The sequence below is a fragment of the Gobius niger genome, assembly GCF_951799975.1.
Source record: "Gobius niger genome assembly, chromosome: 13".
Classification (NCBI taxonomy): Eukaryota; Metazoa; Chordata; class Actinopteri; order Gobiiformes; family Gobiidae; genus Gobius; species Gobius niger.
In genome coordinates this window covers 16488045-16503748 of record NC_136864.1, presented here as the reverse complement: position 1 = coordinate 16503748, position 15704 = coordinate 16488045, and the positions used below count along the sequence as shown (strand labels likewise).

General features: G+C 41.3%; 1 protein-coding gene across 1 annotated transcript; it reads right to left on the bottom strand.

Moving 5' to 3' along the window:
* Nucleotides 1-311: 311 nt before the first annotated feature.
* LOC306972670 (leukocyte cell-derived chemotaxin 1-like) lies at nt 312-15034 on the bottom strand. Its single transcript, XM_079569365.1, has 7 exons — nt 14936-15034; nt 14309-14449; nt 12873-13013; nt 12317-12430; nt 7349-7499; nt 5160-5257; nt 312-1471 (listed from the first exon to the last, which is right to left on the bottom strand). The coding sequence occupies exons 1-7, from the start codon at nt 15005-15007 to the stop codon at nt 1247-1249; spliced, it is 942 nt and encodes a 313-aa protein (XP_079425491.1). The 5' UTR covers nt 15008-15034; the 3' UTR covers nt 312-1246.
* Between the last annotated feature and the right edge of the window lie 670 nt (nt 15035-15704).

Below are 15704 nucleotides of genomic sequence, written 5' to 3'. Positions count from 1 at the left end.
AAAGGACCTAAGAGCTTCGTGGAGATGATCTGGGAGCGTGACGGCAGCAGTCTTTAGTCTCATTAAAGTTGAAGTTAGAGAGATGCAACGTTAAACATCTTAAGAAACTTCTTTCTGCTCGTCCCTTTGGAGCTGCTACAAAAAGTGACACGTCTCAGAAGCGGTTTGAAAGAAGAGAGACCCAGATGTGTCAATGTATAAATATGTAATTAGGCACTGATTAGATAATACAGAGAACAATCGTCAATGGAAAAGAGAAGGCGCTGTTTACTTAAAAAAAAGTTTATTTGGTAATATTGCACTTTCAGTTCCAATGCCGTTTGATTTATAAAGTTCTTCTGTGAAAGCATACAGTACATCATTTTAATGAGACCTACTCCGATAGAAAATAGCGAAGGGAAAGCGTTCAAAACAGGAGAGTCAAACATTTTTCATGAGAGTAATGACCTCACAACAGATGCTGTTTGTGCCAGCGGAAATGTTTTACACTGAATTTATTTACAAGAAAAAGCAAAGAAATAAACACATAGATAATCAACGCTATAAATATAAGCTACTCTTGCAGATATATATGTTGCAATGTACATTTTGAATCTAATCTTGGCGTCAGTAGATGTCAAATTAATGGGGTCTTACATGTTTCATGCTCAAATTTGCTCTGTTGTCAGCACTGTAGTTCACAAGGTTCTGAATCCAGGGCTGCGATGTTTTTTTAATCAGACAAGCTGCACCTTTACATCTCAGATCATGAGTGTACTAGATTGTCATGCACTTTCTCTTGTGTGAACTCCCAGCTTTCTGCTTGTCCTCTATGGATCCTTTGTCTCCCTTTTTCCTGATCTAAAGTCTCTCCACTCCTGCGTTTAGTGCTGGGGTCTCCAGCCTTTTCCCCCATGAGCTACTCTCAAGAAGTACAAAATACAGAGAGATACTTGTGCTTTGAGGACACTTCAGTAACTATGGGACTTCTTAGGTGGAGCACACCCTGGACAGACAGAAGCCAAGATGATGTATCACCACGAAGAGGGAATGTTTTTTATTTATTGATTTATTTAGTATGTTTAGTCTGTTCAAAACTAATCATTTGGTGCACAAAGAGGAAACGCATCTATAGACATAGGAGTTGTTTTGACAGTAACCTAGTTTGACACATTAAGCCTATGTAGAGAAGTAGAAGCCTCGGTAAATGGATGATAGGGGGAATGGGCTTCAGGTTGGAGACCCTTGCTTTAGTGTAACTGCAGGTTTAAACCAGGCCTAGGATGCGAGCCACCCACCAGTTGCAGGGCATGATGATCCTGCACACCGGTCTGCAGCCTCTGTAGTGGTAGGGCCAGGGGTGGTAGCCTCCGAGCGGCTCGCACACTCTCATACAGTGAGTGTAGCTGCGGCGGCACTCGGCGCAGCAGATGCCGTTGTGGTCCAGCATTGGGTCAATGTTCATGTCGCCCGTCTCACTCTCAAGACCCCTCTGGAAGAAACGGAACATTTAGAAATTACAACAACATTTATAGATTAAATGTTGAGCTATGTGCACACTACAGAAAAGATATTGCACTTTCTTGTATATTCATTGTACATAAGATACCTCCAGTTACTATTACGTGATTGCACATTTTCCCCTGAGTGTTACTGAGAGCTGATGTAACAATAAAGTGCTATCTTATCTTAAATGAACCACAAACCCTTCATTCTAGCCATGGTAGAGTGGGTCGTCTCATGATCGGAAGGTCGTGGGTTCGAATCCCAGCTCCCGCAAATGGAGACTGTTGTTGTGTCCTTGGGCAAGACACTTCACCCTACTTGCCTCCAGTGTCTGCATACATTGGTGTATGAATGAGAGAATGAATGGGTGACTGGTTCCTTTCTGTAAAGCTCTTTGGGCCCGAGCGTTATATAAGTTGAGTCCATTTACCATTTTTACAGTAAACTAGATTTATAATTTTAACATAAATAACAACGCTCGATCGCTTTTGTTGCATTTTGTACAATGACAATAAAGATCTATATATCTGCTGTCGTTGTCTTTTGACTTATTTCACAACAATACTATATATTATTACAGGGAAAGTCCTAGGGATTTTACATTGCGAAGTCAACGAAGTAATTTGTTCATAGCATATATACACATGTGTAGCTAAGTACAAATAACTATTATAAAAAGGTCTTTCAGTCTTGACATGAATCTTTCTTTAAAACATTAATGAACACATTTCCTTCCGCTCAGTGTCTACTGACTCTTTGTTTGCATGTCGCAGTGTGTGTGGCTCGATGCCAATCATAGCACACAATACACAACAGACTAATGACAAGTGGATGTGAAGTTGTGAAATAAATCGAGGTGTGATTTTCCCCCATTGTTCATTAGTAGCATCCAGAGGAGCTCAATTATTTGGAAATCCTTTTTGGACTTTGTGGGTTTGGTTCCTGTGACAATATTTAGTATAATTTATGTACAATTTGAAGTACAGCTCTGCTAATAAGTGTACATACATATGTAAATTTATGAGCACAGCTGTATGTGAGGCATCACTTCTGCTCGTGATACTGTGCCTCTTTAGTGGCAGAGGAAGCTTGTTCCAAACCAATTAAAAATGGATTTCCGACAGGCGAGATGGGGAGGAGGGGATGTTGTCAGCTGTGGGTTTTTGTTGTCAAATATTTTCCTTTTCAACAGCTCGTACTGATGCTGTTTACCCCCTTTCTGTGGTTGTCAGAGGAGTGTTGGTTTGGGGGGTTGCTCAGCTGTGAGGGGAGTGAAGCCGGGGGGATTAGGGGGAGAGGGGCCCGATGTGTGAGTGTCTGCTGGGACGTGTGTGTCTGGGGGTCTGTGTGCTCAGGGGGGGCAAAGGCCTGCAGCAGAGGTGGGGTCAGCTCTGGAATTATTCATACAGCCCTGGTGCTGAAAGAAAAGCTTTGGCTGTGCTGCTCTAAAGGGCTTGAGAATAACCGCGCAGAGATGTATGCTCAGAAAACACACCCACGCATTCGCTCAGATTCACTGTGACAATCCAGGCCCCACGCTCTGACCCCGGCATCTGCTGCTGCTCGCACATCTGTGAGAAACTCTCCGATGAAACGCACTCAGGTAGCTCTCAGATGTAAGTGGACAGTTGGCTGGAGGAATGGAGTTGGTGTAGTGTGACTCACCTGAAAGGGGTTTTCTCTGTCCCCTGTGTGTACATGTCATCTACTGCAAAAGCAATGTTGAGGGGCAATGTGTTATCAAACAACTCTGAAGTGCTGTTCACTCCCCTCAGTGAAAAAATAATAATAGGTAGATTCACATTCTTATTTTTACTCTTGATATATTTAGATAGGAGTAAACATTTTGCAACTCCCATTGTTGTTGTGACCCTGGGCCAATAGGGCTGGCTATGATCCTCACACACTAATCAATAATACTATTAACTCTTGAATAAAAACTAGAATCTCATGCCAGATGAAAGTGTCTGTCAGTAAAGTGCATTATATTCTATATAATTAGGATAATACTGTGGAAATGGCAGGGACAGAAGCTAATAGGACACCATCAGTGTAGCAAATGCTCACATTAAAAGTGATGGCACAGTAACGCAGCAGTTAGCGCTTGTGCTTCACAGCTAGAAGGTTCAATCCCCGGCCTGACGGGGCCTTTCTGTGTGGAGTTTGATTGTTTTCCCCTTGCCTGCGTAGGTTTCCTCCGGGTACTCCGGTTTCCCCCACCCAGTGTTGGGGAGAATACTTTGAAATTGTATTTAGAATGAATACTTCCCCTGTAACGTATTCTGTTGTCTAATCAGAGTACTGTATTCTGAATACTTTGAATACTTTTACAATACTCTCACATTGATTGTCATTGTTGCCTGTATTACAGTATTATTATTAGAGCTGTTATGTAAATGACAGAATGCCGTGTCAGTAAAAAGCAAATGACTGCAGTAAAAGTCAGAAACTCCACATATTTTTCAAAGGTCATTTTCACACCTTCAGGGAGCCTAAAAGGGCCTAAAGAGGCCGACCAGCTCTCTACTCATGATTCTGGCCCAAAACATGACTCCGCCACCTCCTTACTGACGTCACAGCTTTGTTGGGACATTCTGGCCATTTACCAACTATCCACTACTCCACTGATTTGACCATCCAGGGTTACACGGCGCTCATCAGTGAACAAGACTGTTTGAAAATGAGTCCTCATGTATTTCTGAGCCACTGCAGCCGTTTCTGTTCAGCAGCTTCAATTAACAGTTTAGGGGAGGCCCGGATAGAAGGTTTTTGCACAACTGCAGCCTCTGGAGGGTCCTACACCTTGATGTTTGGGAGACTCCAGAGGCACCAGCAGCTTCAAATACCTGTATGCTGCTTTGTAGCATCTGTTCTCCTAATCTGATGTGTTTGTCTGGCAGAAACCGTCCATATTGTGCCTTTATCTGCACAAACCGGAGTGTGCTCTGAATCATCTACAAATCTCTTATCAGTATGATGATTACGCTTAATCTTTCATGAAATATCGAAGGTTTTCATACCTAGACCAACAAAATTCAACTATTTCATGCTTTTCATCAGCAGAGAGATCCTTTTTCTTTCCCATATTGCTTGAAAATGATGATCTGCTTAATAAAGTGGAACATCCTTTTTCAGTAGTTTTTCCGTTAACTGGGCTTAACCTGACAACTAATCATCCCAGGTCTCTGAGATTAATGTGATTCAAAGAGCCCTGAGACACAATACCATCCATGAGTTTCATTTAAAAACCTTTTTGACACAAAAATACAATTTGCATAATAATTTGGAACGCAGTGTAGTTATTGTTTGCCTGGAATAATAAGAGCATTACTACACAGGGTTAATTTGGCTACTAAAAGTGAAATAAAAAGTGAAAAGTTTTCGGGGATTCAGAGAAAACTACAAAAGGGAAAAGACAAAGTGAATACTGTTAACTCTCCTGAATAGTGTCAAGATGCATCTGCAGCCCCTTGGCAGGAGTTCTCTGTTTCTGTTCTCATGGACAGTACAGAGTAGCTTGTAACACTAGGCCCCTTTTCCTCAGGTGAGGTCCGTGGTATAGCTACACTTGCCCTTACTGCCCCCAGCCCTCCACAAACACTACACACATCGGTAGCTCTCAGATCTAAGTGGACAGTGGCGTAAATATAGTGTTTTCTGTCAGTGTGACTCACCTGATAGGGGTTTTCAGGGTTGAACTCTGCCTCCACATCCTCTTCACCGTCGACCTGGCGCCGATGCCGTGGGGCTGCCCTCTTCTTCTTCTGTCCACCTGCACACAGCACACGCACTCACGGTTTGACAGAGCGCCATATTTAGCCGCGTGGCAATAGCAGGGCTCTTTGAAGGCACAGTGCAGTGTCTGTCGTCAGCAAGGGAAGTACAATGAAAATGTTTGGAGAACTCCTGACCTCCCAGCATGCTAAAATTGTACACTGCAGAGCTCGACAACTTCAAAAGGGTCTGTGATTTTATTTTTAAGACTTCCTTTTTTCAGGAGCTTTAACAAGTGATATGGTAAATGGAAGTATTTCAGACCGTTTGACCCATATCCTCTTAGCTTTGGGAAAACGAAAACTTCAAATATAAAAAGAACTTCACAGTGAGGCATAATTGTCTGTTGCGCTTCTCTATAGAGCTCAACAGTCACGCCAACCTCAAACCCGTTATGGAAGTCAAATCCCCACTCATTTTTCCTATAGAGTTTCAGAAAATAAATGAAGAGATTAAAAGGTTGATGGGAGTTAAACACAGACGTTTTCAGACCATTTATCTGAAACTTGATGAAACAAAGCAATAAACAGGAGTGACAGTGGCTCAAATGGTAGAGCAGGTCATCTTATAACCAGAACTTTGTGTCCTTGGGCCTGACACTTCACCCACCTTGCCTCTGTATGAATGTTGTGCAGTGGTTCTCAATTCATAAAGCATTGGGAAGTATTTAATATGTCATATACTGTTGGGCTCAAAAGTTTACATACCCTGGCAATTTTTTTACTATTTTTCAAAGAATATGAAAGAAAACACAAAAATGATTTTGCTCTTTTTAAATCATAATGAAAAAAAGAAAGTACCAAAAATGACCCTGATCAAAAGTTTATGATCAAGAGGAATGGGCAGCTTTACCATTAGATTATATACAGAACCTTCTCCACAACTCCCATAAAAGACTCCAAACTGTCATTGATGCTAAATGGGGTAATACACAGAACGGGGTAAGCAAACTTTGATCAGGTTCATTTTAGTTTAATTTTACTTTCTTTTTTCATTTTCATTTTAAACTCACGTTTTTTCACCACAAATAGCTTCACACAACCACTAACTATGAGTGAAAAAATACTTTTTGTGTTTTCTTTCATATTCTTTGAAAAATAGTCAAAAAATTGCCAGGCTATTTAAACTGTATAATTTTCCCACAGATTATTGTTGAGTAGGCCACCGTTTTTACATACTGAGATATGTTCGTACCTTAGCTTAGACAAGTTCATTTGTACCTGTCTGGCCTTCACGCGTGCTTTCAGTCACGTAAACACAGCACAGACGGTGTTAGCATACCTCATTTAGAGGTAAAGATAGAAGCTCTTTCACGTTTTCCCTATTTAAATATGGTTACGTGAAGTGTTACACAAAATTAAACAATGTGGATTTTCTAAGCTTATCCGCCTAGAAAATCCACATTTTTTTGTCGAAGTGCTCCTGGTATTATTACGCCTTACAAAATAGTTTCCCTGTTTATCCGCTTAGAAAATCCACATTGTTTAATTTTGTGAAACTACACTTGTGTGTAACACTTCATGTAATCATATTTAAAAAACGTGGAAAAACGTAACGAAGAGGGTAAACGTGGAAGAGCTTGGTAGCTTCTATCTTCACCTCGTTTGGAGCTAAAGAGGAGAGAAGGGGAGGCTAAATGCTAACGCCGTCTGAAGGCATGAGCAAAACAACACATTACAGTAGACTCTGGTAGTGCTTTTTTTTGGTTAGAAGGAAAGTTTAGAAAGAGATGTTATCTGAGAAAGGCTTGCGACCCACTGAAAATGATTCAGCGACCCCCTTTTGGGTCCTGACAGTTGGGAACCACTGATGTAGTGGCAGACTGGTTGATGATGGTCGAAGGGTTCAAAAGCACAGATGGGCAGCCTCACTTCTGTCAGTCTACCCCCAGAGCAGCTGTGGCTACATATGAAGCTTACCACCACCATGTGTTAAGTGAACAAATATTGCAAAGTAAACAGGCTTTGTCCAGAAAAGCACTATTTAAAACCCATGCATTATTTGATGAATGAATTTTTGGAAACATTTACAGAAAAGATGAATGGTATTTTAACTTTTAGATTCACATAGGCTGTATAGGGATGCTTACTGGTGGCGTAGGTGGGGCGGAGCCAGAAGATTGGCAGGTCTCCACACAGGTCCTTGATCCTGGTGCTGAGGAAAGCCGAGTCTGTCAGCGGAGTGTCAGCGGCCACCCAGATCATATCGTCCTCAAACTTGGTGGGCATCACCTCATCCTCCTTCAATAATTATAATAATAATAGTGTTCATACAGCACTGTTCAAAAACAAAGATAGAAGTGAGTATAGTCTGACTTAGTCTATCTTAGTGAGGACACTCATATGCATAATGTATTACCCAGACCCTAACCCTAAGGTTACGGCCCCGAACCCTAACCCTAAACCTAACCTAAACCCAATTCTAACCCTAACCCTAAAACCACATCTTGACCCTCAAACTGTCCTTCAAACAAGTGAGGACCACCCAAAATGTCCTTCCATCCATCCATTGATCCATTTTCTTCCGCTTTATCCGGGGCCGGGTCGCGGGGGGCAGCAGTCTCAGCAGAGACTGAGACTAAATGTCCTCACTCTGTCAAACTGGTCCTCACAATGTAGTAAGTAGAAGAACACACACACACACACACACACATACACACACACACACACACACACACACACACACACACACAAACAATCTTGTACTGCTATCTTAGTGAGGATACTCATAGACATAATGTATTACCCAGACCCTAACCCTGAACCCTAAGCCCCTTACCCTAGCGTAACTACAAAAACACACACACACACACATTAGGCACCTAAGGAAAAAAATTAATGTTGATACACGATAGAAATAGAAATTCATGTTACGGTTATGGTTTCTTTATCAATTAGGAAAGATTCAGTCCTTTATGATAAAGTGTGGCGTCAACTTATATAATTCTTACAGGCCTACAACAATTCAAAATACTAAAATGTCTTGAATACATACCATACGAATCTGCAATTGGAATAGTAGTACTTTTCACATGACACAAGTCACCCAAAACAGGGTAAGAATTAATTTTTCATTCACTCCGCACACGCATATATTCTGCTTTCTTTTCTACTTTCTACTTAATTAAACTAGCAGGATTTTCTTGACTTAAAAGCTGACATTTTGCGACATCTACTTGTTCAGAATTTGGACTGCTCTGTGAATTTCAAACACCTGTGCTCTGTCACCTGTACTCGCCCATTGTTGGACACAGTCACTGACCCAGGCTTTGAAGAAGCTCCATGTTCTGTAGTAAAACGTCAACTTTTAAGTCAAGAACCTTTTGCTGTTTATGCGGTTCGTAAGATTGTTTTGTTGTACTATTGAGATACTGTAGTAGTAGTGGTATGCAAAAACGGTGGCCTATTCCTTTAATCAATATCCACACTTGAGACCGTCACAAGGGGTGCACTGAAGAGATGCCATTTGTTTTATTTGAACAGACACCAAAGAGAAATATTTTTTTAATAAATCTTTTTCTGATTACTTTGTGTCTTTTGGATGACCTCAAGTCATAATTGTGAATCAATCTCTTTGCAAGGAGCCTCTCTATACTGTCGAATAAGGTCATTTTATTTCAATAATTGGAATTCTAATTAAACTCATTTATTATTTAGATTCAGTGCATTTCATTTGATTAAAATATGTAAATTTTTAGAACTGCTGCAATACTCAAACTCTTTCCACTTGTCTAATTCATCGTTGTGTGCTTGTAAAATAAATCATAACCTACTGTATGTACAATGCTGAGTTCATGGACTTTTTTCTCGCTAAATCTCCAACCAGCCAAAACAACATTTGCATGCATGTGCGCCGCCCCCTTAAAAAGCCCTGTAATTCTCCCTTCAGTCAGACTAATCTGCATGAACGAGGTGCTTTTAATGCTTCCCATAACAATATGAAATCAGGTAGTAAAAAGGAAGTCCTTGAGGCAACATTTAGCAGGATACGCAACATCAACATTCATCAACATCAGAATAAAAGATGGGTCTTGGCCTGATTTCACAGGTTAGTGCGAAACAGTGTGTGTTTCCACGAGTACATACTTACACCTCTATTTCTTTCTATGTTATTATGTGAAAGAGTTGTACTGAAAATGTTAAGATTAAAAATACTTTCTCCAACTTTTTTCTTCTTTTTTTTTTACACAGGAGGCTGCACCTTTCTGTATCAATTGGCAAGAAATGGAATTTACCAGAAAAGTAAACTTTCTGAGAATGTTCAAAACAGCAAAACTTTCTGAACTGAAGCCAGGAATGGGTCTGCAGTTTTTGCATATTTATATTCATGTGAAATACTTTATCCTTGTTCCATTTCATTTTCATATAATTTATTTTCTGCAATATCGGTTTATTGAAAGTGATGTATCTCAGCTTATTTCCATGGTAACGCAGGACAGTTGGCGCCTTAGTGAATGATAACAGACAGCTTTCCATGGGCTTGAAGTAGATACAAACTAATCAATATCTAACGTGAACAAACAATAAAACATTGAAATTTACATAATTAGCACAGAAATGTTCAAACATCTACACATCATCTTTCGGTCGCCACTTCTCGTATGCTATTATTTCACCTGTAAACGAATCACAGTTGCTCATCCTTCGTTAGTATTTTAGGCAAAACATCATAATATAGTCATATATTTTTATGATTTAAGACGACACTACATTTCGTGGAGTTCCCCGTAGTTGTATTAATACCCTCTGTAAAAAGTAATAAAGGCAGGATAGATGAGCAGTTAGAGCAATTTTCTCCAGTTTGGCTTTACCCATGAAAGGTACAAAAATTAGAAAACGAGATGAAAACGAGACAAACGAGACAAAAATGAGACGAAAATAAGAGACGAAAAATGAGAAGAAAACAAGATGAAAACGAGCCAGAAACGGGGTTGAAAATGAGAAAAAAACAAAATGAAAGCGAGAAAAAAAACGAGACAAAAACGAGACAAAAATGAGATGAAAACGAGCCGGAAACGAGCCGGATGAAAACGAGACAAAAACGAGAACAAAACAAGACGAAAACGAGAGACGAAAAACGAGAGACGAAAAACGAGACAAAAACGAGACGGAAACGAGATGAAAACGAGAAAAAAACGAGATGAAAACGAGAAAAACAACAAGACGAAAACGAGACGAAAATGAGATGAAAACGCAACAAAAAACACAACAAAAAAAAGTGACAACAATGCAAGGAAAAAGATCAGTTTTGTCGGTCTTAGCTTTCAAATGAGGCATTACTCTGGCCTATAGGCTGTAAGCTCCAGTCGAAAAGCTTTTAGATTTGGGTAAAGCTGGAGAAAATGCACTCAGTTTACAGCGGGGGTTAAGGGGTTTTGAAACATTATCCAATATGGCGGCGTGAGGAGTTTTTGTCACGTGACACACAAAACAACAATTGCAGGTAAGCTCTTCTCAAACTCTTCAACACCAAGTAACATCAAATACAATATTTGACTTTCCAAGACCCATGAGGCCTGGACCAAGATTAAATAGATCAAAATTCAAAATAGAACTAAAACTTTCTGAACCCGCTGTATTAAGGCATGAGGGTAGGGGGGTAAACATGAAGCGTGGCTACAGCCCAAAGGTCCAAAGGGAGAGTCTGGGGGATGTTTCTGCCCAGAGGCGCTTGTTCCTGAGGGCTGCACTGCACTCGCTCCACTCATGTTCAGGCAATGTTATCCCGCGACCTTTCAGAAGCGCTCCAGCTCATATGATTTGCTGCAGGGACAAATAAAAGTGTGGGTTCCTCTGCACTGCTCCACTGATAAGACTTTATCTGACCCACTCTCTCTCTGCGGATAGGAGTGTGTGTGTGTGTGTGTGTGTGTGTGTGTGTGCTGCCAAGATTCGCCATCACTCTAAATTATAGCAAATGACCAGCCTGCAGCAACCATTATGACAACAGCTCCCATCTTCACCGCGGCACAAACAAAATATCATTTATGAGTAAAAGACAGACAACACACGAGAGGAGAAATAAATGATCCTTTATGAGGCGGGGAGAGGCAATAAGAGCAGCGCCGCGTGGAAATGAATAGTGTACTTGCATTTGTGTGTTGACGGTAATTTCGGTAATTCTGGCTATGTGGATTTATATGGGGCTCACGCGCAACCAAATGAATTTAATTATCAGATAGCCCCTGCATCCCAGACAGTGCGGTGTTTTTGGAGAGGGGGTCTTGTGATGATAATTGCCACACAGACACAGTGCACTCAGGCTGCTTCAGGTTATGTTGTTTTTCCTTTAATGGGGTCCGCTCAGCACAGACACTTAAAGAGCACTGTCCCCTGCCTGTATGATTTACTTAAAACAACTGCAAATGCAGCGAGGGGCAGAATGAGGTCACAGAGCAGAGAGCAGTAAAGCTACATGTTATTTATCATAACCTTCACATGCAAAGAAAGTTTGCCAGTAATGGGTTTTTGGTTGTAAAAAACTCAATTACATGGTTATCTTGGTTGGGTTTAATGTAACGTTTTCATGTGTGGACTGGAATTACAGTGTGGATTTTATTCCATTTAATTCTTTGAGACACGTTCTACTCTAAATCTGTGGTTCTCAAAGGGTTGCAATGTATCACTGGAGGTGCTTGGGGTTCTTTTTAGTTTAACTTTACTCATTTTTATGCTAGATTATTTCATTTATCTCTAATAATACTTTAAAACTGGTGTTTTTCTGGTTTAGTGATATCTATAAAGTAGTGTTTACAGAGCCAACTCTTAATTTGCCCAATCCCAATTTTGACTCTTGTTTCAATTGGATTACAACTAGAAGGGCTTCTAGTGTGAAAGCTATGTGCAATGTAAATCACTTCAACATACTGGATAAAGCACATTGAGATACTAAAAAGAACAGAAGATGTTTGTTACAGTAGCAAAGACCCAATAAAATTCAACTTCCCTAGTACTTTCTGTTCTTAGGAGCCTAAAACAAGAATCCTAACCATTTAGCGACTAGAGCTCAAATTCCAAACCAAGTCTAATTGTTTGAACAGTGAAGAGAGCAAACCCACCAGGTCAAAGGTGAGCGACTCTTTGTTGAGCGTGTCCACGTCAGGCAGCCGGGTCTTCACCTGCGTCTTGATGTAGCACTTCTCTCCTCCCGAAAACCGGATCCCAGTGATGCCCTGCGGACAAACCCATTATGAGTGCCTGACACAATAGGTCATGACAGAAACAGCCTTGGCTGTTCTCTAGGAATATCTGTGTGCCTGCACCTCATCACCTATTCAACTAACCAAAACCTTTCTAAATTTTAATTAAACTTGAATAATTTGCCTGAGATTCAAAAATTAACACTTGGTAAGACGTTATGAATAAAGGTCACCCCTCTGATTGGGCTGATTGGGGAGCTGAAAGAAAAGGTCAAAAGCAGCAGTCCGAATTTAATGGGCGCTACAACTCGACTCTGACAGACCTGTGGGGTTAACTTGATCATTTCATTGCTGCTCATCTCCCCGCATGACTCTTTAAACTTTGCGCAGCTCCGGCCATCTTTTCAGTGGCTATGTCTTTTTCTCTTAACAGACCAAAGTGTATTCAGATGATTTTTTCCCCCGTCAAACTCACAATTTCAAAATCGTGGACCTCCAGTGCCTCGTCTGACCCACTGCCAGTGCTGAAGCTCTCCATGTTATTCGTCGAGTCAATCTCCATTGCGCCCTCTTCTACTTTGCCATTGATGCTCATGCTGTAGTGGACATTGTAGACCTGCATAGAGACAAGTTTGGTTAGTTATGAGACCACCCCCCATCTCTCTCTCACTCTATTTCCCTCCCTCCTCCTCTCCTCTTAGCTACACTTTCAACACAGTCTTGCTTTTCCAATCTTCCCCCATCACATATGACCTCTCTCCTCTGCATTCTGCTTTCACACTCATTCATAGCCGTATAAAAAAAAAAAAAGAGCTTTTCTTCTTTACAGCCCTTGGTGATGATGACCCTCGGCAGAACATCATGTATTTGCCGCCTTAATAGCTTTTTCACATAATGGAAAAAAACCCACTCAACGCACCTCATTTTGCTTCTCATCTCTCACACCTTCTGTACCTTTAGCATCAGCCGGACCAAAGAGCCTCTCTCGCTAACCCGCCGCTCCCCCACCCCACCATCCCACCTCACCGCGATCCTAGGGCTACCACACATACACACAACGCCTCCATTCACCCACCTTCTTCCTTGCCTCGGTCTGAACTAACCGAGCTGCAGTGTTTCATTTGCATTTCAGTGTTTGCCTACGCTGCAGAAAAACTCTTGACTTTAAGCGACTGACTGAGTGAGTTTCCATTCCGACAAACGCTGAAAAGATGAAGTCTATTTAGTTTGTTGCAACATCACCTTGAATCCCGATCTATGTAAGTCATTATACAATGTGTATTTGAAATTTGCTTTACATATCCCTATTTGTGCACCATAATACTGAAGTCAAGTCAACTAAAGTTGAAGAACAGCACTAATGTTGAGCTTTTAATGCAAGCCTGTAGCTGAGTCTTACTCTGTACAAAAGGTACAAAGGTATTGGAGAATCAATTGCGTTGTCCTTTACAAAAGCCACAAAAATCAACAATCAAGTATTGGCATTGCACTCAAGAGAAGCACTCAATATATCGGGACAGTGGACCTCAATCTATCTAGGTTTTTGACACAACTCAAATCTTTACACCAGGATGACAATGCCCGTATTTGTATAGCACTTTATAACAGCAGCTGCTGAAGTAAAGTGCTTTCTATAAGTGCAGTGCCAAAAACAACCACAAAGTAAGAAAAATATAGGACATCAAAAAACACTACTACTACTTGAAAGAGAAGTCAAAATGTGTACCGCTATTACAGAATAGTACCAAGCCCTGATTGCTGATGTTAAAGATTGTAGACTGGAGCTGGTAAACTGCTTCTCTCTTCCACTACAACTGTCACACATCTTATATAGATTTTTGCCCAAATGTGAACTAGAGTTGGTGTATGACTGACTGAATGAATAGAAAGAGGCTCTCATATGACATTTACGTGTTTCTCGTTGTTGTTCCAGAAGTAGAAGGCGCCCACGGCCCCCAGTAGCAGTAGAAGGGCCCCTGCAATGAGCACCGCTATCCCGGCTTTAATGAGGCGCCCCGTGGCGGTGGGTTTCACAGCCACAGCAGAGTAGGCCTACATGGTCAAAAGAAACAACATGCGTTACTGCTGCACTGTGCGTTTCAGCCGAGGATGCAGGTTCATAGCAACGGGTTGGAGTTTTCAGTTTAAGACGAGCAAACTAAGGGTTAATAAGAAGTCGACTTAGTATTGCTGTGTTTAGATAACTGCTATGCGCATCGGAGTAAACTTTACGCAAACTGGAATCCGCAAAGACAAACAAGGAAAAACATGTTTTTAAACTTGAACACAACACTTGTTTGATTAGAAACATCTTGATAGGAAATCTTGTCAAATATACAGAAACACAATGTTGGTTATATAAATCAAAGAGCTACCCAATTGCTCATGCAGTCAAGCGTTAGGGGCCCGCTGTTGACTCCCTTTTACGCACGAACTTGGCGGACCACACGTTTCAAAAAGTGTTGTCAAAACAAAACTCAGCGGGGTTCTACAGTTCCTATATCCTGGCTATGTTTCCCGGAGGCGGTGGAGACTCACCGGGGGTAAGAACTGTTGCAGGTCCTCGGGTCCCGCTGAGGCGATCGGTACTTTCTCTGAGCTCCCGGCCATGACTGCAGCCAAGTATCCAAAGCACCTGAGGAGAGGAGACACGGTTCACCCAGGCGCACACCCCAATCCCAGCGCCCAACCCCCTCTACTGGGGACAGGGAGGCAAAATATTGGCAACAAATTAGTACGAAATTAAACATATTACCTCAAATATGTGAGTTCACCCACACTTAATGAAATCAATAAAAGAACGAGTAGGCTTTAATTGAAAGACTGTAAGCTTTAAAAGCCCTCCAGGAATGACTCATCAACTGTAAAAGGAATAACAGTGCAGACCATACACATACACCAGGCTTAAATCACTACACAGAAGTTGTTATGAAAATGTGATGACCCTTATAAAGACAACCAGAGTGCGCGGATGCCCTTCCTGACTCTTGGCACAAAACAACATACTGACTTTTAGTAATCCCTTATGGGTGGATTGCCGTGACTATTCCAGCTCATTAATTTTGGTGACTATAACATCCCCTGATTCTTTCGCTTGGGCAAAAACACGGAGGATATGTCAAGGAAAATGACTTTGCTATATGTCCTCACTCTCATTATGAGCTCAGGAAGCAACGCTGTACTTCCTCGTCCTTGGGCATTGGCAGTCCTTTTCAGTTAATGTTATAAGCAGCACAGTGGAGGTGGGTGCGCCTTCGTTAAAGTCTAATATAAGCAGAAAACGCCTCCTTTCACGGGAGCATTCATC

What these genes read in the sequence shown, in the direction of transcription:
- LOC306972670 (XM_079569365.1), bottom strand. Translation starts at nt 15,007, where the DNA reads ATGGCCGGGAGCTCAGAGAAAGTACCGATCGCCTCAGCGGGACCCGAG. An exon ending in GGAACAACAACGAGAAACAC is followed by an intron (nt 13,014 to 14,308) that starts GTAAATGTCATA and finishes GTCTCTATGCAG; the next exon opens with GTCTACAATGTCCACTACAG. An exon ending in CCGCCCCACCTACGCCACCA is followed by an intron (nt 5,258 to 7,348) that starts GTAAGCATCCCT and finishes TGCTGTGTGCAG; the next exon opens with GTGGACAGAAGAAGAAGAGG.